Source organism: Misgurnus anguillicaudatus, chromosome 19, assembly GCF_027580225.2.
Source record: "Misgurnus anguillicaudatus chromosome 19, ASM2758022v2, whole genome shotgun sequence".
Lineage (NCBI taxonomy): Eukaryota > Metazoa > Chordata > Actinopteri > Cypriniformes > Cobitidae > Misgurnus > Misgurnus anguillicaudatus.
The window spans coordinates 31,010,200-31,033,628 of record NC_073355.2 but is presented as its reverse complement, the minus strand read 5'-3'; the positions used below and the strand labels follow the sequence as shown (position 1 = coordinate 31,033,628).

Below are 23,429 nucleotides of genomic sequence, written 5' to 3'. Positions count from 1 at the left end.
TAAACAACTACGTTTTTCATTTCTCTTGACATCATCAGTTCCCAATAAAAATATTTTTTTAATAATGATGAAGGCCAAGTTCTTAAAAACGGTTTGGCTGGTTTTTCACAAAGTTAAGCTGGCGGCTGCACAGTATTTGACAAGTGAAATTACTTTATTATTCGAGGTGGTTCGCCGCAGGGAGGAAGACGGGCGCGCGCACTGAACGCTGGTCTCGTTCTTTGAGAAGCTGAAAAAACCACCGACGCTACGCGCGCTTTCCAACACAGACAGCGGCGGTACTAGCGCTCGAATAAACCAGGAGGATAGTTGATGCGCGAGACCTAGGCAAGCCACGTAGTGGTGGCTTGTAAACTGTAACAGCAGTGGCCTCGGACTGTCTAGCCTCAAACCAGAGTCATTTATAAACGTCTGCTCATGCATCCGATTACAAACTATTCGCAAGCACGAAGGACGCACGCCAAAGAGCTGTTTGTCCGAAGAAAATAAAGAACGGTGTTCTTTTATCAGATCCTTCCTTACTAAACTTGAGGCGTACGACATGAGGGAGAGGGCGCTCGAGTCTCGGGTGAGTACTCCAACGAAGATCTCGATACAAGTTAATTTCTCGTTTTGCATTTATGTACGATGACAGTTGTTCGCCATATGCAAAAAACAAGGAAATCCTTTTCGGACGTCTCTTAAGGTAACTTACGCTGCCGTCATAGTGACAAGCAATGCATTGCAAGCATTTTGTTTTTTGTTCGGCAAAAAAGGAATGGTTAAAATGTTATTGTTTTCTTGACTAATTCTGCACACAGACGCGTTAAGAATTCCAAGTCAAAGCTCGTCGTTTGCATGCACGCAGATATAACATGCCAGTATGAATTAAAAAACAATCTCTGATTCGGTGTAAATCTGGGCAGTTTTGATGGTGTGAAAAGTGAAAGTCGTCCACGACGAGGATGTTAGCCTGCTATGTACCATGGGGTTAAATCTTGTTGTCGCTGCATGTTCTTTGTCAAGTGGGTCAGAATTTTAAAACGAAGACCATCCCAAAATGTAACTTTTTTCCGTTGCATCTGACAATTTTGCAAAAGCATATCCTCCAGTAGTTTAAGCCCACTGCACACAGCTGTATCTGTACTGGGTTGTTAGCTCTGCTAGCGGCCTGCACGCCTGCCGTGTCCCGACCAACCAATGTTTCCTTCAGTTTAACCCTTTCTTTGCGTCGCTTTCCTGAAAAAAGTTACTGTTTGCCAGCGAGTTGCTGCACACCATATGCGCCGTCACCAACGATTGTCACTGTATGGTGTGGACCAACAACGCTGTATATCGGTATTTTTGCTTATTATTGTGGTGGACGTGTCGGAGTTTGGTGGGGTGTTGTGGATGCGCGCGCTAGGCCCTTCTCAAACTGCAGCGTTGCTTAGCGGCATTAGCTCAAGCTGCAGCTAACACTCATTTTAGGGGGAGAGAAGGAATTTTACTATTTATGTTGCGTCTTACTTTTGTATTTGGTCATTTTGTACTTTATAGTAATACACGTCTAGTAAAATAACATATACTCGTGGAAATACACGAGTCGTATGCCCGCCAGGCATCTTTTACGTAAAAATCTTTGATGAGGTAATCATTTGTGAATTTTTTTCTTTTTATCAGTTTTAGAAAGTTGCATTTTATTCATTTCCCACGACAGCAAGAATTTTCCACCAAGGTCTTACACAAAGACTTTTTTCAGTAACTTCAAACATTTACTACATGATCATTCATTCTCCAGTATCTTCGAGAGTCTCAGGTCTGCGGGAGTTACAGGTTGTGTTATGGAAATGTTCAAAAGTGTTTAAGGGGTTTATACACCTGCTTTTTAAAACACAATTGGTCTAAATATTTCCCTGATAATGCTCTCCTTTGATGATAAGTGTAACATGACATTGACATAATCAGGCTGCACCATTTGGCAGTAGATTGCAACTTGGAATAGTTTTGGCGTTATTGTGAATCAAAAATGCTTGACAGACAAACATTTAGGCATTTTGATTGACTGTTTTCTACATAAAATTATCCTACAGAACATAAAGACCATTCTGTGAAACACTTTAGCCTGAATTTCACAGACAGGGTCACAAATGATGACGTTATTATTTTCATTAGTCTGAAGGCTTTTGTGCCCCAGATGTATGCACGCTAGTCTTTCCGTCTGATGAGTGTGTAACTTCCTTTGATGTGTATACGTCTATGCAAATTTAAAGGGTAGCTAACCTAGGTGTTTTCAGCAATATAAAAATAGTCTCTGGTATCCCCAGAATGTGTCTGTAAAATTTTAGCTCAAAACACACAACAGATCTTTCATTATAAGATGTTGAACACGTCTGTGGCTGCAAGGAAAAACGTGATGTTTTTGCGTGTTTCTTTAAATGCAAAAAAAGCTTTTGTTCCCCTCCCAATATGCAAAGTAATGGGTAGAGCGCTTAGGATTACATCAAAACATGTGTCTCTGGCAGAAGGTTGAACTACGTGCTTGTGAAGTGGATTCTGTGAGCGTCATGGGTGGGGCGTAATCAATGTGACATCACATTGATAGGGGATCCCCATCAGCCTGTTTTGTGTGACTGTTGCGGCTTAAAGGAGATTACACAAAGACGAATAGTTGCATTTGTATAATAACAGGATGTTTCTGCACACACACTGGTGATTTCATTTTCTGCATTTTTTTAGATTAGGGGGGCTTTATATGCAGAGATAACTATAAATAAGCCAATATGTAGGTTAATTTTCCAGAAAACTAAAATCAAACCTTGCTTTAGGCCAGTGGTTCTCAAACTTTTTCACCATGAGGCCCCCCTTGTATATGGTGCCCTCCTTCGCCATTGGGTTTGATGGGTAAATTTAGTGTTTGAAGGTAATAAGGTGACTCAGCTTGCTTGTGGTTAATACAGTTGCGTAACAGCACTCAAGGAACTCGAGTACACGCCTTCTGAAAGTCAGATTGGAGATTCACAGTACTGACATGTTAGATTGATTTCATTATGATGTGGTCTGCAAAATTGGAGTTCATCACAAGGCAAAGGGGTCAGAAATGAGAAAGATGAAGAGCTCAAAATTTAAGACAGTGACATGTTACATTTACATTTTGTCATTTAGCAGTGAGGTAAACAATAGAAGCAATTACAGCAACACAAGAACAGCAATACATAAGTGCACTGAAAATAGTCTCATCAAGTCCAACACAATATACATAGTCAAGGGTATGTTGTTGTTTAAGAGGAAGGTAAATAGAGAAAGAGATAAAGTGAAAGGTAACTAAAAGATAGTAAGTCTGTAATTAGGAAGTGAGATAATGGCGGAAGGGATGGGTGTTACGACCGGCAGATCATTCCACAGTTGTGGAACAGTTCCTGAGAAGGTACACGCTAGTGTTTTCTTCCCTTTTTGAGATGGTACCACAAGCCGTTGCTCGGTGGCAGGGCGCAGGGATCGAGAGGGTACATAAGGCTCTATAAGTAAGCGAAGGTAAGGGGGTGCTGACCCAGTGGTGGTTTTAAAGGCCAGGAGCAGAGCCTTAAATTTGATGCAAGCTGCTATAGGGAGCCAGTGTAATTTGACAAAGAGAGGAGTGACGTGCGCCCTCTTTGGCTCATTGAAGACCACTCTTGCCGCTGCATTCTGAATCATTTGTAGGGGTTTGGTTGTGCAGGCTGAAAGCCCTTCCAGTAGCGCATTGCAGTAGTCCAGCCTGGACAGGACAAGAGCTTGGACCAGGACCTGCGTAGCATGCTCATCTAGGAAAGGTCTAATTTTCCTAATATTGTAGAGGATGAATCTACAAGTGCGAGCAGTGCTGGCAACATGCTCCGTGAAGCTAAACCGATCATCAATGACCACTCCGAGGTTTTTGGCCGTCTTGGAAGGCGTGATGGTCGAGGAACCTAGCTGAATGAAAAAGTTGTGCTGAATCTTTGGCTCGGATGATATGACAAGCAGTTCTGTCTTCGCAAGGTTAAGCTGGAGATGATGATCCTTCATCCATAGTGAGATGTCCCTCAGGCATGCCAAGATGCGGGCAGAAACCGTGGGATCATCAGGGTGGAACGACAAGTGGAGTTGAGTGTCGTCTGCATAGCAGTGGTAGGAAAAGCCATGTTTTCGAATGACAGAGCCCAGGGATGTCATGTTGAAAAGAGCAGCGGACCAAGCACAGAGCCTTGAGGCACCCCGGTATCAAGACGTTGGGGTTCAGAGGCGTCACCTCTCCAGGATACCCGAAATGACCTATCTGTGAGGTACGACTTGAACCATAGAAGTGCTGTGTCCTTTGAAGGTTGAATAGGAAATAAAATCAGTACATGGTTATAAAAAAGATGTGGAATGGTGGTGTCTTTAAGTTCTCTACGCTCGGCCCTTGAAATTGTGATGATTGATTGCAGGATTTAAACTAAAGGCAAGTAATTTCTCTAGTTGTGAAGATTTTGATTCTGCGATTGTCACCCACATCAAAGCACCTTGCTTTTTATGTACGAGGAACCCCAAGATTAGTCACCATTATCATCTTCCTACTTGCTCACGATGATGAGAGAAGCAGCCTGAGGCATTGTGAAACTTCACTGCAGCCTTAAATCCAGGCATTGTCTTTGACCTCTTTCACACAGACTGATATCATGCACTGCTCTTTGCTGTCAATGGATCACACAATATGCAATCAGAGTGACCTTTCTTGCATAAATTTGAACTTCGTTTCCTCTTTAAAAGTGTCTAGATGCTGTTTTGCAGCATCCGTAGACCTGTCTGAGAAGAACCTCATGTAAAGCGTCCTTCCGATAGGTGCATACTAGACCGTGCACTGGATTTATGACTCATAGAGCCGTTTAAACTTTTCTCAAGCTTTTCAGAGGTCTTCAGCTCAGAATGAACACATGCATTTGTATTTAACATAACGTAAAGGTGTTTGTTAGTTCATCTTTGGCCAAATTTTACATGCATGGTAAAAACCTGCTTTGCTTTCAAGGCGAAAGAACAGAGCAGTGTTCACGTAATACTTACAGTGCAAAGTGTGCCAAATCAGTGTCTGAACAAAGTACACAGTATACTTATGCGATGTAACGTTCCTGGCTACTTTCCTATGGCTCCAACGCATGCTTGCATTTTACATTGTGACCCCTTATGCACCCATCGTGTGGTCACATACGCTGCGCTCTCCAGTTCTCAGAAAGTTTCAAAGCGCACAGGAAGAAAGGTGGAGGTGTGTGCACATGTCTGTGTTGTGTGGGTATATGTGTGTGTGTAATTGAATTTATGTAGGTGTTTGTTTATGGGTATATGACTTTATTTGTGTTGGTGGGTTTGTGTGTGTGGCCTGTTTTGTAGTGTAAACTGTTGCTGTACGACAGCTGTTTGATAGAGACGAACGCTCTGCGGCATGATAAGGTTGCTGCGTATCGCATCTGCAGTTCAATGCAATGGGTTTATAAGCAGACCTGTGTTTAAAAATCATAAAACAACAGTCTTAACTGTTGTAGTCAAAGTTATATAAAACATGGGTCTTTTCGACGGAGAGCTGCAGATTTGATTTCGAAAGTGACTGTAACGTGAACTCCATACGTTAACATACACTTCCTCTTTTGACATAACTGATCTGTTTTTCACTTTTCATCATTCACATGTCACCCCACCCTCAAACGCACACTACTCGCACAGGACACATGATAGTCATGACCTTTCGTTCGTGGCATAACTTGATGTAAGAAAACGCACATGTACATTTTTGATACTTGCATTACTATGAGACATTCATAGAAATCTTAATGGGCTCTTAATCCATAAACACTGTAGATGTGCACGACTAGGTGTTTACAAAAGTCTAGCCGACTCTTAATGAAGCCCTGTATTAGATATGGTTACGCCTGACTGCAAAAACTGCACCTGTGCAACTCTACTATTTTTACGTGTTTTAAAGCACCATGCAAAACTCTTATGCTGACTCGCTTAGCTGCGAATAAGACAGCTGGACTTCATAAAAATACTTCTGCTGTGATTTAAGAGGCGAATAAATGCGAGTCACGCAGCGAGTGTCTTCACAGATGCGACATGCAGCTCTCTAACCAGACTGTGATTTAGATTTAAAATGCGTTAGGTTGTCATGCATGGTCAGTGCTGTGCAATGCAACGCGGTGCTACTAAAGAGCCATGCATATTTAATGGTAACGTTTAATTCATGCATAAAAGCAGATTTGGCACACACAAACGCAGAACAGAGACGTTTGCAGATACTCAGGAAGTCAGGGTCGGTGCCGTTGAGAGTCGAGCGGATAAACAAAGCTATTTTTCCTGTTTGTGGCTGCTGTTGTCTTGTTTTTTTGACCATGTAAGGTGGGGTCTGGTTTGACATCGAGGGTTCACAGTGTTATTACGCTTTAAGTGCATGTGAGACATTTGTCTCTGAACTGATATTTAGTGAAAGATCGTTCCTTGAGGGCTCACACTCATGCATCGCTCAAATCACTCACACTGAAACTTGTGGTCTCATTTTGGTTGTTGAGTATGTAACTGTTCCCGTCGTCGGTTGAAAGTGTCTCTTATGAGCGATTTGTTATACAGATGAAAGACAAATTAATAGATTAACAAACCCCCTAAACCTAAGTGTTAACCTTGTCACATATGCATCATGGATTCATCATGAATGATATTTTACGAGGAAAGGTTTTGTGCATTTTATTTTATTTTATTTATGCTTTTAATGTAAGTTTGAGATTTTTTGTCCGTGCACATGTGAATAAATCATCAGATCTAAATTTGCCAATTTTTTTAAAACATTCAGCAAATTTGATGATATAGATAGAATATGAAAGGTGTGTGAGAGTGTGAAATATTTGTGTGTTTACTTGGCTTCATGTGGTTTAATTTGAAGTTGCTCACATACGCTTACACAGAGAAGCGAAAACGGTTGCGGTCTGATGTGTGTTTGTGATTAGTAGTGAGATTCAAGATCTCTACACCTTAACCAGGCTGCAGTTTCAGTTTCTCTCTTTCTCTCTTTCTCTCTTTCCCTCTCTCTCCCACACACACACACACGCACACACACGCACACATAAAGGATGTATGACACCTGATTTTGAGACAAGAAGTTTAAACCAGGTGTCTGCATTGACTCCTAATTACAGAGATGCCTAATGCATGTTATTTTGATGTGGAGTATCCAGCGGTATCGTACCATTTTTTTTCAATATCTGTTTCGATGCAAGCGACCCGTCTTGTTTCAATGGTAGCGGTTGTGGTTCACTTTAACCCGCTTTGATGTAGAAAATATAATGCAGAGGGTCTATGTGACACCTGAAATAACTGGTTAATATTTAATTCTTTTCTAACACTTAACATTGTGTCTTGTTCTCTTTCAGGTAGTTTCTGGCTGCAGGGTGCTGATTTGAAACGGCGGGTAGTGACTGCAAGATCTGAGCCCTGAATCCAGTCGCTGTCACAGCGTAGACGGAGAAGAGGTTGCTTTTGTGTCTTATACAGTAGAGATTGCAGAAGATTGAAATGCGCTTGAGACCTAAACTTGGATCTAAAGCAAAGATAAATTAATATTTAAAAACTGTTTACAAAGCGAGATAAAGTCTTTGTGTGACCTCCATTTTTTTTATGTTTCATGCCTTAGTAAAAGTCATGGAGGGTCTGTTTGGGCTTGGCTAAAGTCCCATTTCTACTTTTTTTTTAGTTTGCATACTCTTCTCTTCCACCTTTAGTTTCTTTCGCCCTCCTCTCGTTCTATGGGGAGGAGGGGTTAGTTGCCCCCTGTATCTCCTTGGCAGGATATTGTGGTTTTCCTTAAACATAAAGAGAAAAACAGTCAGATTTAACGTTGCGGATAAAGCTTACTGAGGAGGTGTCAGGCCCACAGAAGATGTCTCAAGGGGAGGGACAAATCACTCAACCCTCTCAAACCTTCTTCAACAACACCTCGACTCCAGATGCTGAGCTATCTGCCAAGCTTTACAAACGAGAAGTTGCGGCCAAACCGTATTCTGTGGTCATCGACAACGCGATGGCTATTAGACCCGAACCACAGATGCCCTCCGAGCTAAATCCTCACCCTGCCCTGACTCAGCAGTTTTACAGGGAAGGCTCCGGCACGTCCGCATCCAAGGGGGCGTCATCCATGAGCAGGAACGGGGGGACGTCGGAAGATTCGGAAGGTGAAGATGGAGCAGGGGCGGAGGGCGAAATTAAACCAGGGCAGATCATCGTGGAGGTCAACCTGAATAACCAGACCTTGCACGTGTCGAAAGGAGACGATACGGCGAGTCCTGACGCCGCAGGCGATGACAAAAGCAATAGTGAGGACGAAGAAGAGGAAGACGAGGAAGAAGATGATGATGATGATAGCGTGGAAGATGAAGAGAGTGAAGAGGAATCTCTGGATGAGGAGGATGAGGATGAAGATGAGGAAGAGGAGAACAACAATCGACGAACGAGAGCACAGCGGGCAAACCGGGGTCGAGCCGCAGCCCAGCCACAGCGTAAGAGCCGCCGCGTAACCGCGTCATCAAAAGTAAGTGTAACTACGTCGAACGCCGGCATGACGACAAGGGGGCGAAGGAAGAATGCAGAGGCTCCGTCCCGAAGGCGTAGACCTGCCAAGCAAGCCAAAGTCTCTCCATCTTCTGCCTCAGGAGCAACAGGAGGAGGACCCAAGGGAGAAATTGAGGAAAAAGAGACGTTAACGTGTGAGAAATGCCCACGTGTGTTCACTTCTCGCTGGTACCTGGAGAAACACATGAATGTCACGCACAGACGCATGCAGATCTGCGACAAGTGTGGGAAGAAGTTTGTGCTGGAAAGTGAACTTGCCCTGCATCAGCAGACGGACTGTGAGAAGAACATACAGGTAATTTATGACTTGTTAAAAGTACTTTTAATTATATGTAATGAATACATTATATTTTAATGATTGCAGAGATTAATGTATATCTCAGATCCTTAAACCAGTAGCTTTGTGAGACTTGAGGGCATTAGAAGATAAAAAATGTGTAATACATGCCAGTGCTGACCAGCAGGTGGAGACTTCAGGCAGGTTTAGTGGGTTATACAGTCTCATACATCTGAGAGTAGGCATCTAGATCTGTACGTCTTGCATAACAATTAATTGTGTGTATCTGTTTCTGTTTTATCCCAGTGTGTGTCGTGTAACAAATCTTTTAAGAAGCTGTGGTCCCTCCATGAGCATATTAAGATTGTCCATGGCTTTGCCGAAAAGAAATTTGCCTGTGAGATTTGTGAGAAGAAATTCTACACCATGGCCCATGTCCGCAAGCACATGGTCGGTACGTAATCGTTCAGTTCTGTCCTACTAAATATCTAAGATATCTAGAAAAAGGTATTCATTTTAATGAAGTTAATTCAAACATAGTTCTACAAGTTTTGGATGAAATTAATCTCTTCTAGTCTTATATTATATAATAAGACTATATTTTCACAATAAATGTCTTTAGAAGCAAGCATGGTGTTTAAATGAAAATAAAAGAAAGAAAGCTAAGCCTTGTCTGTGCCCAGTTGCATGAAACTCCTTAAGTCAGGGGTTTTCGCTGAGTAAAAGGGTTTTCTTTAAGAGCGTGGCAACAAACGTCTTAACTGTAACCCTTACCTAAGTGTTTATATACTAAGTATTTTACGGTAGTCCCTGCCAAAACACGTCAATGGAGAAGCGAGTTGTTAGTTACTATAGTAACGAAACCTCACAGCGTAAACAAATCAATGCACGGAGCTCAACAGACAGTGGATTTGTGTACAATGAAACCTTGCAATTAACAGACTGTAAAGTACTGCATGTATAAATCCTCAAAGTAATTCAAACTTGAAGCACTTTGGATTGACTGATGATCAAAGCGCTATTATCCTAATAAATGCGAATTTGAAATGAAAATTCTGTCATCATTTACTCATCCTCATGTTGTTCTAAACCTGTATGAATGTCTTTTTTCTGATGAACACAAAAGAAGATATTTTGAGAAATTATGGTAAACACACAGCAGTAAGTGACCATAGACCTCCACAGTAGGAATAAAAAAATATGGAATTTAATGGGTACCATCAACTGTGTGCTTACCATCATTTATCAAAATATTTTCTTAGTCATTTGTCACAATACTTCCAAAATATTTTTTCCTACTATGGAAGTCAATGGTCACTTACTGCTGAAGACAGAATTTTCATTTTAAAGTAAACTATCCCTTTAAGGTAAAATGCGTACTAAGGGCTTTGTTGCATAACAGAACTTAAGGTAATACTTCAGCATTCAAGGGTAAATACTTAGGGAACCATAAGGCTGTCAATAAGTGAACACTTAAGGTTTTTACTTGCATTTTTTATTAAGGGTACCCTTAACCTTATATCTAAGGGATTTCTTAGCTTACACATTTTTCATGCAACCAAGCACAGGCCTATAAGTATGCCATTAGTAGACTCAATTCCCTGAAAGGTGCAAAAATGCACTATTATATTTATATTTATTAGGGCTGTCAATCGATTAAAAAATGTAATCTAATTAATTACATACTCACATATTAATTAATCTAAATAAATCGCATACATAATATATTTTCTGTTAAAGTATTAAATATTTCAATTTAAATGAATCAATGAATAATCAGCATTAGTGACATTAAAGTTCAAAAATTATTATTACTACACTATTTATTATTACATTATTTTCACTGTTCAAATAATGGCCATAACAATCAACAAAATGACCTACAGTAATATGCTAAGGAAATAAATTCAAAAGTGCTTAAGGATGATTATTTACCAAAAGTGTAACAGTGCAATATGCAGGGCTTTTTGTGCAATTGAACATAAACATTAAAGGAACAGTATGTAGGATTGTGTCCAAAACTGATATTGCAATTACAAAACTTGTGGCTAAAACTGGTACTGCAATCACACAACCGGTGGCCAATACACAACATGACAACATAAACATCAGTTGAGGGCTGCAACTCCACTTTTTAAATGACAATATCCTGGCCAGACCACTGTTGTGAGTGATATAAGTATTTGAAATGAAAATGATTTCTTAATGTCTAGTGATATATCAGGGCCATTTTATGATTAATTGATATAAATTTCTTACATACTGTTCCTTTAAATAAAAAATCAGCCCCTCTAACTTTGATATTACGGGACGTTCTAGGTGTATTAATGTTAACTCTTGGATGCTTTGCATTGATGTGGTACGTTAGAGTGGACGAACTCCAGTGATATGCAAATTCCTTGCTGCAATCATTGCAGACAACTTTATTTTTATCATCACTTCCATCAGGCTGTTTTTATAAGTAAATGTTCCAATCAATGATCCAGTCACCGCCAGCGCTTTCTCGTCTCCCTCTATTTTACAGTCGAATGGTGGCAAGAGCGTTTCAGGTTCGCACAGTAACATCATCACTCCTGACTTCACCCCGTCTTGCTCAAACTTCGGTCAATATTTCTTCACCCAAAGTCAAAGTGCTGCAAACTAAGTGCTCATCCACCATACAATATAGTTCTCATTTTTATCCGCTTAAAAAAATCACCATGTTTTATTTTGTGCCATACTTACTCATGTAACTACTTATGTAACAGTCTTTAAATAGGGAAAAGATGGAAGTGTTTGGTGGCTTCTAAATTCATCAATGTTTAGATCCTAAGGAATGAATGGGGCTAGGCTAAATGCTAACACATTCACAACATGCTATACAAAGATTAAGTGCACACACTAAAAAAAATAGGTATGTATTAATTCGTCTGAGATGAGGTAAGAACACAGTAAAATATTGAAAAACTATGGTGTTTTTCTTTAAATGTACAGTCACATACACTATTTGTGTGTAATACAGCAAATCTTGTCTCTTTCTTTAGCTCACACAAAGGACATGCCATTTACCTGTGAAACGTGTGGAAAGTCTTTTAAACGCAGCATGTCTCTGAAAGTGCATTCACTCCAGCATTCAGGAGAAAAGCCCTTCCGTTGTGAGGTATGAACACACACATTGTATGAAAAGGCTGCATTCAGAAAAGAATTCGCTGTCTTTATGAAACTGTTAGTTTTAGTCTTTGATTCTGATTGGTCAGTAGCTGTATTTTATTTATGATCAAACACAGCTATGACTGCTGCACCTAACGATTCTGTATATCACTCCGCAGCACCCTCAGCAAAGTAAACATAATGTGAATCTTTCTGTTACTGTTTACAGAGGCTGTTTTTTCCAGTGGTAGCAAGGCTTTTTAATGATTTTATTTCATAAAAGTTCCATTGGTACATATTTTTACAATAATATTTGTAGTGCTGTTTCATGTGAACATGAATAAGTCACAGCTGAAAGGGTTGCAGGCACATCACAGTGATACAGCACAGCCTCTCGTACCTTATTGGTTGAAACATCTAAAATTGTTGCATTTGTCATTACATTTGACCCTATAAGACTGCGAATGTCGGTGCTGACACATTTGACCAAGATCTATTCATTTGACCGTAACTCTTTAACCATTTGTGCTATCCAAAAATTCGACTTGCTCTTGAAAGCAGACAAATTGCAGAAAGTAGATCTTTATCAGATGTTTTCTGCACAACAGTAGAGCGCATTAGTTTAAAGTGCAGCAGATTAGAGTAAAGGGAATTAAAACGGCTGGAGCACTGGTGTAAAAAAGCCTCCTGAATGAAAACTCTGTACATCATATGACTTGTATGTATGTAGTACACGATACTTTTTAAGTCTAAGATGTTAGATTCTTTCAATCTAGTTTTTTTTTTTGTAATTATTATTTCTTAAAGAGCAACTATCCTCTGATTCACGGTTTTATATTTCCTTTGGTGTGTTAGTGTGTATTTGTGCATGTTAACGATATGCAAAAGGTACAAACCCCAAAGTAAACAATGACACAAGTTATCGTCTTCAACTTAAATTTTCAACTTTAACTTTCTTGGACTACAAACACATGGATTGTAGGCAACAATTTACTTCCTGGGATTGGTGATGTAGTCAAGACCGACATTATCATAATTCCTCCTGCTTCGGACTCAGCCTGTAAGTTAACTCCTGTTAGCATTGCATTGTGCGTGAATCTTTTAAACATGCGTCACATTTCTGGCTGATGTCATAGGTATTCAGGCCAATCAGGGACACCGTGTTTTTCAAATCGATGAGTTTTGTACATGAATTAGTTTGTTTCAGGAAGAGAGGGAAATCTGGAGCTACGAAAATGTATGGTATGTGGAAAATAATGTGTGTTTTAACCATAAACCTCGCACAAAACACATTGTATTATACCAAATACACAAAATAACAGTGTTTTTTAGCAATGAAATAGGTGCACTTTAATAAAAACAGTAACATTTATTTTTGTTTTTTAATATTCTATTTAAAGTCTAATTACAAACTCACAACACACAGTAATGATCAGTGATTGTAATTTATTGAAAGCCAGTTGTCTTCTGAAAACAGATTACATGCTTCTCTGCTAGCACAACAGTTACCCCATTACTAGCAATTAGTTATGACCCAAGAGCTCTCTATTCAGACTTGATCACCCAGTCAGGTTTTTTGTAATATTGACCAGCTGACTCCAGTTTTCCTCACTGATTGGTGAGCTTTATTTAAAAAATCAGAGCACTAACTGTATTAAAGGATTAGTCCATTTTCCTAAAAAAATCCAGACAATTTACCCACCACCATGTCATCCAAAATGTCGATGTCTTTTTTTGTTCAGTCGAGAAGAAATGGTTTTTTTTAAAAAAAACATTCCAGGATTTTTCTCAATTTAAAAGACTTTAATGGACCCCAACGCGTAACAATTCAAAATTGCAGTTTCAACGAAGTTTCCAAGGACTCTAAATGATCCCAAACTAGGCACAACGGTCTCATCCAGCAAAACGACCGTCATTTTTGACAAGAAAAATTAAAAATACTCACTTTTAAACCACAGCTTCTCATTTATCTCCGGTCGTGTGACGCGCCAGCGCGAGCTCACGTAATTGCGTAATGCCGTGGAAAGGTCACGTGTTACATATATGAAACGCACATTTGTGGACCATTTTAAAACCATAAACTGACAGAAAGACATTAATTAGTATCATTCGGCATACAACAATGTCAGAACGGTCCTCTTTCTCCACACTTGTAAACACTGAGGCGTAGTTTCGCATACGTCATCCGTGACTTTTCGGCGTGATGACTTTGTAAGGAGGTCCAAATTTGGCCCCATCCATCCGTTTGGCCCAACGACGGAATCCAAACGAAGGGTTATAGCGCGTTCGGTCTTTTCCGGCGCTTATAAAGACAAATTAACGTTACGCAACTTAATATCTGACTCCAAAGATATGAAACGTATTGTAATATGAATCAAATTGATGTAAATATAGAATTTGGATGAACGTTTAATCATTCTATTTAACTCATGTTAACATTGAACTCATTCATTCGATTACCCATGTCGTATCGGTCCACATCGGCCGTTATGCAGATTCCGAACACATATTTGACCATACTAGAAGTTATGACTAACACAATTTAACAATGCTGCTCCAGCAATCTCTTGCTAAATGTCCCAAAATAGCCTCATGCAATCGTTTGTATACAACTTAGTACAAAATTCACACTATAACCAGAGGTTCGGGCTTAGCACCATCTAGCCGAATATAGTTAAATCATATTACTATATACAACTTAATTATAGCAGAAATCATGACCAGCGGTTATGACTTATCACTCCGATAGCCCACATACAAATACGATTACCCAACAACTTAGTGAAAGTTAAATAATTAATCTACCATGCAATAACTAGAGGTTCATGACTAAAGCAATTTTAACAATACCGCTTCATGTGTACGGACTCTCATTAAAACGTATCCATATAGCCTCACACAATATGTTATATACAACTTAATTCAAAGCCTTACAATGATCAGAGGTTCAGGCATAGCACCGTCTAGCCAAATATAGTTAATTCATATTACTATATATCAACTTAATCAAAGACAATGATAAGAGGTTATGACTCATCACCCTGATGGCCCACATATAAATACTACTGCATAACAACTTACTTAGTGGTAGAACTTAATTAACATGAATTAACCCTGATCAAAGATATGTGGTAACAAAGAATATCATAATCATTTATAGTAACTTAGAAGAGTCAATAGTAAAGAGCAAATTAGAATGAATGCAAACGTAACAATTTATTAACCAGGTAGGAAAAACATAATTCAGAAGCCAATTTACATTCCAATTCAAATACAAAACAAACGAAAAACCATTTCATACCTGGTAAGGAGATGAAGATCTGGTTACAGATTCCTCAAAATAAAATAAAAATACATGATGCTATATCAAAGATACAGCAGCATGGGGGTGCATTTCTAGATATTGAAAGTCCCGCCTAAATCTTGTACACATCTCCTTAAATAACCAGAGAACAAAGCATATAGGAATTTGGTACTGATTGGTTGTTGTAAAACTAAGGGCTGTCCTTAATCTGTATACAGTGGGTGATTGGTTTATGCTTGGAATGGGAGGTGTCTATTAACATTGAATGAAGTTTCACATATACTTTAACATTGTATTCTGTTGTTATATGGGTGAGACCATTGTAACCACTTGCAATGAGATATTTCAATGAAAAACAAATAAGATACAGATTTTAGATTCTTTGTGCATGTAGCATTTCATATACAGTTTGCTTTGAGACAATAAGAATACAAATGTATGACACCCTAAAGGTGTGTCTTTGAAACCCAAATGTTTCTCAGTGGGAAGTCCACTGTGAATCGTAGAGAGTTGCTTTCCCGAGCACTCACTTTGCCCCATGCAGTATCCTTTGGGGAGGTGCTATATTTATTCAGGAAATTGTCTTACAACGTATTACTTGAGGACGTGCTAGCGCATCACAGGTCCGGAGATAGACGAAAAGTTGTAGTTTAAAAGTGCATATTTTTTTGTCAAAAATGACAATCGTTTCGCTAAATAAGACCCTTATGCCTCGTTTGGGATCGTTTAGAGTTCTTTGAAACTCTGTTGAAACTGCAATTTTAAACTGTTACGTGTTGGGGTCCATTAAAATCCATTAAAATTAGATAAAAATTCCTGTTTTGGATGGCATGGTGGTGAGTAAATTATCTGGATTTTTTTATTTAGAAAATGGACTAATCCTTTAAACAAATCATGACATTCATAAATTTTTTATCCATGTTTATGTCTTCTATTTGGATTTTGTGTTTGTTTTTGGGGAACACTGTAAAACGCCAAGTCCACAGCAGAATGTTGACATATTCAAACAACTTCTGTATGTTTGAATAAACGAGAGAATAAAGGCATAGCTTATTTCAGTTTGTTAGGTAAAGTCTTCAGGCACATTTATTAAACCAATGTCGCCATCAGACTGAGCTTTTCTGAAAGTACTTTGTATCTATGTGGCTTTGGCCAGTGCTCTGTGTGCTCGTAGTTATTAGCATTAAAAGATGATTTTAGCTTCAAGGGTGCAAAGTTTGTTGTTATGTGCAACCAATAAGAACATTTTAGTGCTGTTATATCCACATAAAGCAGATATCCAAGATTTTTTAACAGAACTCTTGAAAAGAATCTTGAAAATAAATTGGTTCCAGTATTTAACCTCCTAGGTCCGTGTACGTTTTGATAGTTTGTTTTTTTTTCGTTTAAACCAAAAAACGAAATAACGAGAAACCACATGTTTTTCGTTTGTCGTTTCAAACAAAAAACAAAAACCGCTAAAATAAGAGCCGTTCTTCCGTTTTTGGTTTCTGAATCCAAAAACGAAAAACGACTAAACCAAATTCAAATAACAGTCCGATTTTGGTTTTTGGAGGTTCCTTTTTTCATTTCTCCGTTTGAGGATCTACATTAAAAGAAAGACAGGTTGGTCACGTGACCCGGAAGTTATATTAAATACAGCCTATCAAAATAATAGCCAAGGTTTTAATTAGAACGGTCATAATGCAGCACTAACGTTACACCAGAGTAACGTTAGAAGAAAAAAAATCAATAAATAAATAGGCTTATATAAACCTGGACCGAAAGAAATATTAGCAACAGTTTATTACAGTGATTTAATATCGTGCCTATCCACGTACACATCGTCACGTTTAATGAGCGCATTGTTTGGTTAAATACAGTACTAAGAACTTATTGTGTGTGCAGAGTTGTTACTGTTAGCGCTATATTATGTAATTAAATTAATATTCAATGTTGTTTCCACCGCATGGACCAAACTGCCACCCCCCTCCACCAGCAGGTGGCAGCATCCAAACGACTGACTGCACTGTGCCCCTGGCAACTGCTCCAAATCAAGTCCACTGATACAGATGTATTTATTGATGCTCATCTCATCTTTTTATATCATTTGCCTATAATGTCCTAATGTAGGCCATTTAGTCAAAACAATGATTTACCAGTGTGCTATATACTGTGTGAATCTTTCTTTTCTATACACATTCCAGTGTGTACAACACACAACACTCCCACTGTGTCACGCAAGTGCAGACAATCCACACAAGTTTCAAACATCCATTCAACACATATAGCACAGACATGCCCTCAAAGACACTGCATGTGCAATATATGGTTGCAGAACATTTACAGTTAAGCCCTAAAGTTAGAACATTTTACAAGGTCCTAAAAAGAAAGTCCAAAAACATAATTGCATTACTTAAAACAAGCTGTCCATGCTGAGTAAAGCAGCAATAATTGCAACAAAACGTTTCCAGTAACTTTTGAGCAATCCTGCTTATTGGCTTGGATGAATATTTGCCCATTGCTCTGTACAGAACAGCTTTAGCACCAATATTGGTGGGTTTCCTCACATGAGCTGCTTGCTTCCTCATCCTTCCCCAACATTTCAATAATTTTAAGGTCAGAACTTTTGACTTGGCATTTCCAAAACATTCACTTTATTCTTCTTTAAAGTAGGTGGGTAGATTTATTTTGTCACAATGTAACAGGTTATATAATATAAAGTATTAATTGAGTTTGTAACTTGCTTTTGCTATAGCAGACAATATACATTAATATAGAAGCAATTATAATAAACAGAAATAAATTATAATCAGTGGAGGAGTGCTAAGGATGAACTAGAGTTTACCAGTCCGATAACTTGGGGGGGGGCTGCTCTACAGTCTGGCAGCAGAAACTTCTATTGTTTCCAGAAGGCAGCAGGGTGAACAGGTTGTGGCTGGGCGGGTACTGTCCTTTAGTATCCTTTGGGGTCTGCGTAAAATTAACCATGGTTTTACTAGAAGTAAAACAGTAGTGAAAAAAGTAGTAAAAAAAACAGTTAAATCATAGTTAGTGTAGTAAACTCATGGTTTTGATTATAGTAATCAATACACCCAAAAAAAATAAACATATGGTTGATTTTTGTAAGGCACCGCACCCCACAACATCACTGATGCTCGGGAGATGGGTACCAATGATCTTCTGAGCAGTTTTAATTTCCCTGAGTAGAGTAGGAGGGGTGAGAATATGGGGGGGGGGGGGGGTGTTGTATAGACAATGATGTGAAATTGAAAACGGGGGTGTATCATCACCATCCTCTTCTGCATGGTTTGGTTTGCTGTCTTCTCTGGTCCTGTAGACCAGTGGTTCTCAATGTTATTCCTGGATCCCACTGCTCTGCACATTTTGTATGTCTCCCTTATTTAACACACATGATTCAAATCATAAACTCATTAGCAGAGATCTCCATGAACTGTATATAGAAGCAATTATACTAAACAGAATTATAAGCCTTAGGACTTCACGGCAAATGCTCTGCAACCACACACTGCACATGCAATGTCCCCGAAAGCATGTCTGTGCTATTATGTTGAATAAATGTTTCAGACCTTTATGGCTTATCTTCACCTGCGTGACACAACGGGAGTGTTGTATGTTATACACACTGGAATGTGTATAGAGAAGAAAGATTCACACAGTATATAGCACACTGGTAAATCATTGTTTTGACTAAATGGCCTACATTAGGACATTTCTGATTTCAACATACCAGCATGGAGATGATAGCAGTGTTAGAATCAGGTCAAAACAGAAGGGCATCCAGACGACGATGACAACTAGGCTGCAAACAAAACAAAAAACGAAATGAACATCAATAAATACATCTGTATCAGCAATCCCGATCCAAAACAGTCGCCAAAGGCACAACACAGTCAGTCGCCCAAACACCGCCACCCGCTGGTAGAAAGGGGTAACAGTTTGGTCCATGCAGTGGAAACAACATTGAATATTAATTTAATTACATAATATAGTGCTAACAGCAACAACTCTGCACACACAACAAGCTCCCAGCACTGCACTGAACCAAACAATGCGCTCACCAAACGCGACGATGCGCACGTGGATAGGCACGATACCAAACAAACTGTTGCCAACATATTTCTTTCGGTCCAGGTTTATATAAGCCTATTTAATTATTGATTTTTTTTTCTTCCAACGTCACTCCGGTGTAACGGTAGTGCTGAACCATGACCGCTCCAATCAAAACCCTGGCCACTATTTTGATAGGCTGCATTCAATACAACCCCCGGGTCACGTGACCAACCCGTCCCTCCCCCAATGTAGATCCCCAAACGGAGAAATGAAAAAAGGAACCTCCAAAAACCAAAATCGGACTGTTATTTGAATTTGGTTTAGTCGTTTTTCGTTTTTGGATTCAGAAACCAAAAGCGGAAGAACGGCTCTCTTTTTACCGGTTTTTGTTTTTTTGTTTGAAACGACAAACGAAAAACATGTGGTTTCTCGTTATTTCGTTTTTTGGTTTAAACGAAAAAACAAACTATCAAAACGCACACGGACCCTCCTAAGACCCGAGCTTTGGTTTGTCTTTTTTTCAGATTTCTTCCAGCTATTTTGGGGTTAGGAAGAAGCAATAAATATAATAACCAAATATTTTTCTTTGAACATGAAGCAGTGTAATTGTCCATGTTTGTGTAAAACAATTCTGTGCAACTGGAACCTAAGTATTATGCTAAATTTGATGTCCACGTATGTGGACATCCAGGTCTTAGGAGGTTAAAAGTAATTGGTGCTGAACATGGGCACACAATGGATCAGAAAGATTCTCATAATTGTGTATTAATGCTTCTTAGAAGTCCTTTTTATAACTTAATCCTTCTTTAAAGCTTAATTTCTATGGCAGCTGTGATGAGGTGCACACCCGATGAGGGTGGTCAGGGTGGGGCTTTGTAATTTCATATTAGAGTGAAGTAGAAGAGACCAAGTGCACCCTCAGAAGTGGGGTTGGCCCGATTCCTAAAATAGTTTCCTAATGACAGGTTATATAAACCGTAATGCCAGGTTATTGCGGACTTATTACAACGTTCTGGTTGCTTCAGCAAGACTCTGATTTTTGATGCAAGGTTAAAACAGCATCCACCCACATTCTGTCTATTTCTGTTTGTGTGTCCAGAACTGCGATGAGAGGTTCCAGTATAAATACCAACTGCGGTCTCATATGAGCATTCACATAGGACACAAGCAGTTTATGTGCCAATGGTGCGGCAAAGACTTCAACATGAAGCAGTATTTTGATGAGCACATGAAGACGCACACAGGTGAGGTGCACAAACACGCAAAATACCAATAATGTTCTTTATGTATCCTACTTAAAGTCTAACGTCTGTGTTGTGGTCATATTTAAACTCTTCTGGGTAAACACTCCCAAAATTAGCTACACGTTCTCTGTAATAACACACCACATGTTTAAAGCCCAGCCCTTTTACTTTATGTCCAAAGTAAAAAGCCGTTTTTGAACTTTTTGGGTTAAGAGATGGAAAAAACGTATGTTAAATACATATATTTGCATGAAAATTGTAACTTAAATTTGCAAATAATATATTAAGACCCAACTTCTGTTTGACCTGTTTTTTTGTTTTTTTTTTGCAGGTGAGAAGCCATTCATCTGTGAAATCTGCGGAAAAAGTTTTACCAGTCGCCCGAATATGAAGCGTCACCGGCGCACCCACACAGGAGAAAAGCCGTACCCTTGTGAAATCTGTGGCCAGCGCTTTCGCTTTTCCAACATGCTCAAAGCGCACAAGGAGAAGTGCTTTCGGGTCACGAGCCCGGTGACCCTTCAGCCCGCCACCATGGCTGTTCCGATTCACCTTACAGGCCACACCCCTTCTTTGTCAGGCCACACCCCCAGCCCGCCACACCCCACTCAGCCGACGCCTTCCATCGCACCAGTAGGTCCTGGAATGATCAGCCCCGCCACTGGGCTCCTGCCACAAAGAGCGCTCGCCACACATGGCTTATCTAATTTGCACATGCAGACCGTGCAACATCACACACTGCACGGTCACACAGGACACGCCCCCATGACGAGTCACACCCCTCAGCACATTGCAGTGCAGTCTTCTGTCCTGCCCCCTCCCCCTGCCCTTTTTAAGAGCGAGCCAATAAACCACTGCGCACACGAGGACGCATACCTGCGACAGGGCGCCGCTCAGCAACACCACTAAAACATCTAGCAGTGGAGAAAATGTTTCTGCATTATTTGTCTTATTCAAACAAAAAGAGACGAGAGAAATGAATTTTTGTAAGGGATTTCGAAAAAACTGATGACTGTAAACATACTTGCCACTAGCACTCGTGACCAAACTGGATTGTTAGACGAATGAACTCCGTGAACTTGAAAGTTACAACACATCAACTTCCCAATGCATTACCCTGACTCATCTTAAACTCTAGTTGTGTATCACAATGATCAAAATGACGTGTCATAGAAAGGCACAAACATCTTATATCTCTGTCTCTCTTATCAAGCTGCTGTTGCAAAGGTTACGGGTTCAAACATTCACAAAGGTCTACATTTCAAATAATCACTTTTACAAAATGCAGTATAACCTCTTTAGAAATGCAGGTCTTCCCACAGAAAACATTCAACGAAATGATTTACTGACAAACGTATTTGTATGCAGCACTTAAGCAAAACTCAGTGTAGTCAATTCGACTGAAACGTTTCTGTCGCCCGTTCGTGGTCGTCGTTGACCGTTTTATTATAATATCAGAGTTTCTTTCTTTCAGGACAGTGCCTGTAGCTCTCTGGCACGTTCGGTCGGAGGTTGAGACTGTTAAGAAAGACTAATGCTGTGATGTATCATAGGAAGACTGCAACTAAAGCGAAAAAGCCGACGTTTAACTGTTTTACTGTATGTGCTATATATATATATATGATCTAACTCACTTAACCAATATTTTTATTTGTATAATGTAGATAAACTTACTCTGTGAGGATTTTTAAAAAGGAAATCGGATTTGTATGTTGATGTGCGAGTGTGTACGTTTGCGAGAGTTTGTGTGATGGGTTGGAAGAAATGGAAAAATGGTGCATTTCTAATCGAAATCAACAGAATGTATTACAGGACTGTGGGTGTGAGTGCGTGCGTGCGTGCGTGTCTTTGTGGTGCTGGTATCAAAAGCTGCTTTTTAGTTGCTCTCTTTTCCAGGTACATGATTCTTTATCGTGCACATTATTGAACGTGTGCATAAACGTGTAAAAATGGTTTGGTTGGGTGTAAAACAGTCATGTTTGAAGCGGCACAGATTGTGTGATTTTGTTCGTTCTTTCGTTAGACTGTCCTCTGCACTTTACTGCCAAGTTAAAAGTTTGCGCAACTGACAAAGAATCATCACATGTCAAGCATGTGAACCGATGGCTGGCGGTTGGAAAACGGGGAGAATCAGACGGATTGAGAAGGATGGAGTGGGATCAATTGAAATGTCATACATGTGTCTGATTCTCTCCTTTCTCCATCAGTAGATGGAATGCACTTTCTGATCAAATCTTGCTAGATAAGTGAAATACACAGATTATAGTAATGTTTATGTTTTAAAACAAGTAGACTGTCTTTTCTCAGCTAGTTTGTGTCAGCAAACGTCTGACCTTCATTTTCTGTTTGTCTGTTTTTGAGAGACCACGATGGATTTGCATTAATGTTGGAACTTTTTTATATAATGTTCATTTAACACACTTTCTGCTAACCTTAAAGAAGTAAAAAGAGAAATGAAATAGCAATGAGTACTGCCTACTTATTAGTCACAAAATATACTTTTTTATGTGTGTGAGCATGCATGTGTGTTGGAAAGAGAGAGCGACTGAGCAATAAAGAGTAAGATTGCATAATGGCAAAAACGCTCATCTGTATTTGTACAGGCTGACTATTTTGATCAGGTTAAAAAGACAATTAAGTGATGCTATCTACACAAGAGGCTTATATACAATGCATACTTCAAAGATGTTTCAAAATGGGTTAGGTGTAAAGGTTAAGTTTAAGGGATAGGAAACATAATAGGCCTGTGGTGAAAACAATGAAGGTCTGTGAGATGTAATCATTTATAAAGTGAAACAGACATCAATAGGCACATGATTAAAAGTCTTCATTGAGTAAATGCCGTGTTTGTTGAACT

The 23,429-nt window shown here is 39.4% G+C and overlaps 1 protein-coding gene across 3 annotated transcripts; it reads left to right on the top strand.

Moving 5' to 3' along the window:
- Positions 1-167: 167 nt before the first annotated feature.
- znf652 (zinc finger protein 652) lies at positions 168-23,154 on the top strand. 3 transcript variants are annotated; one of them, XM_055194337.2, is made up of 6 exons: positions 168-568; positions 7,371-8,860; positions 9,149-9,296; positions 11,866-11,981; positions 20,428-20,577; positions 20,909-23,154. In XM_055194337.2, exons 2-6 carry the CDS (start codon positions 7,877-7,879, stop codon positions 21,479-21,481), a joined length of 1,971 nt encoding a protein of 656 aa, XP_055050312.2. In that variant the 5' UTR covers positions 168-568; positions 7,371-7,876; the 3' UTR covers positions 21,482-23,154. The 3 variants fall into 3 exon arrangements, with proteins under 3 accessions (XP_055050312.2, XP_055050313.2, XP_055050314.2); XM_055194338.2 differs by having other exon boundaries at positions 553-685; XM_055194339.2 differs by lacking the exon at positions 168-568 and adding an exon at positions 1,279-1,608.
- Positions 23,155-23,429: the final 275 nt, after the last annotated feature.

Excerpts from the sequence above, each read along its gene's own strand:
- znf652 (XM_055194337.2), top strand. The coding sequence starts at position 7,877 with ATGTCTCAAGGGGAGGGACAAATCACTCAACCCTCTCAAACCTTCTTC. Across the intron at positions 8,861-9,148 it reads ACTGTGAGAAGAACATACAG|TGTGTGTCGTGTAACAAATC; the intron begins GTAATTTATGAC and ends GTTTTATCCCAG. Across the intron at positions 9,297-11,865 it reads TGTCCGCAAGCACATGGTCG|CTCACACAAAGGACATGCCA; the intron begins GTACGTAATCGT and ends CTCTTTCTTTAG.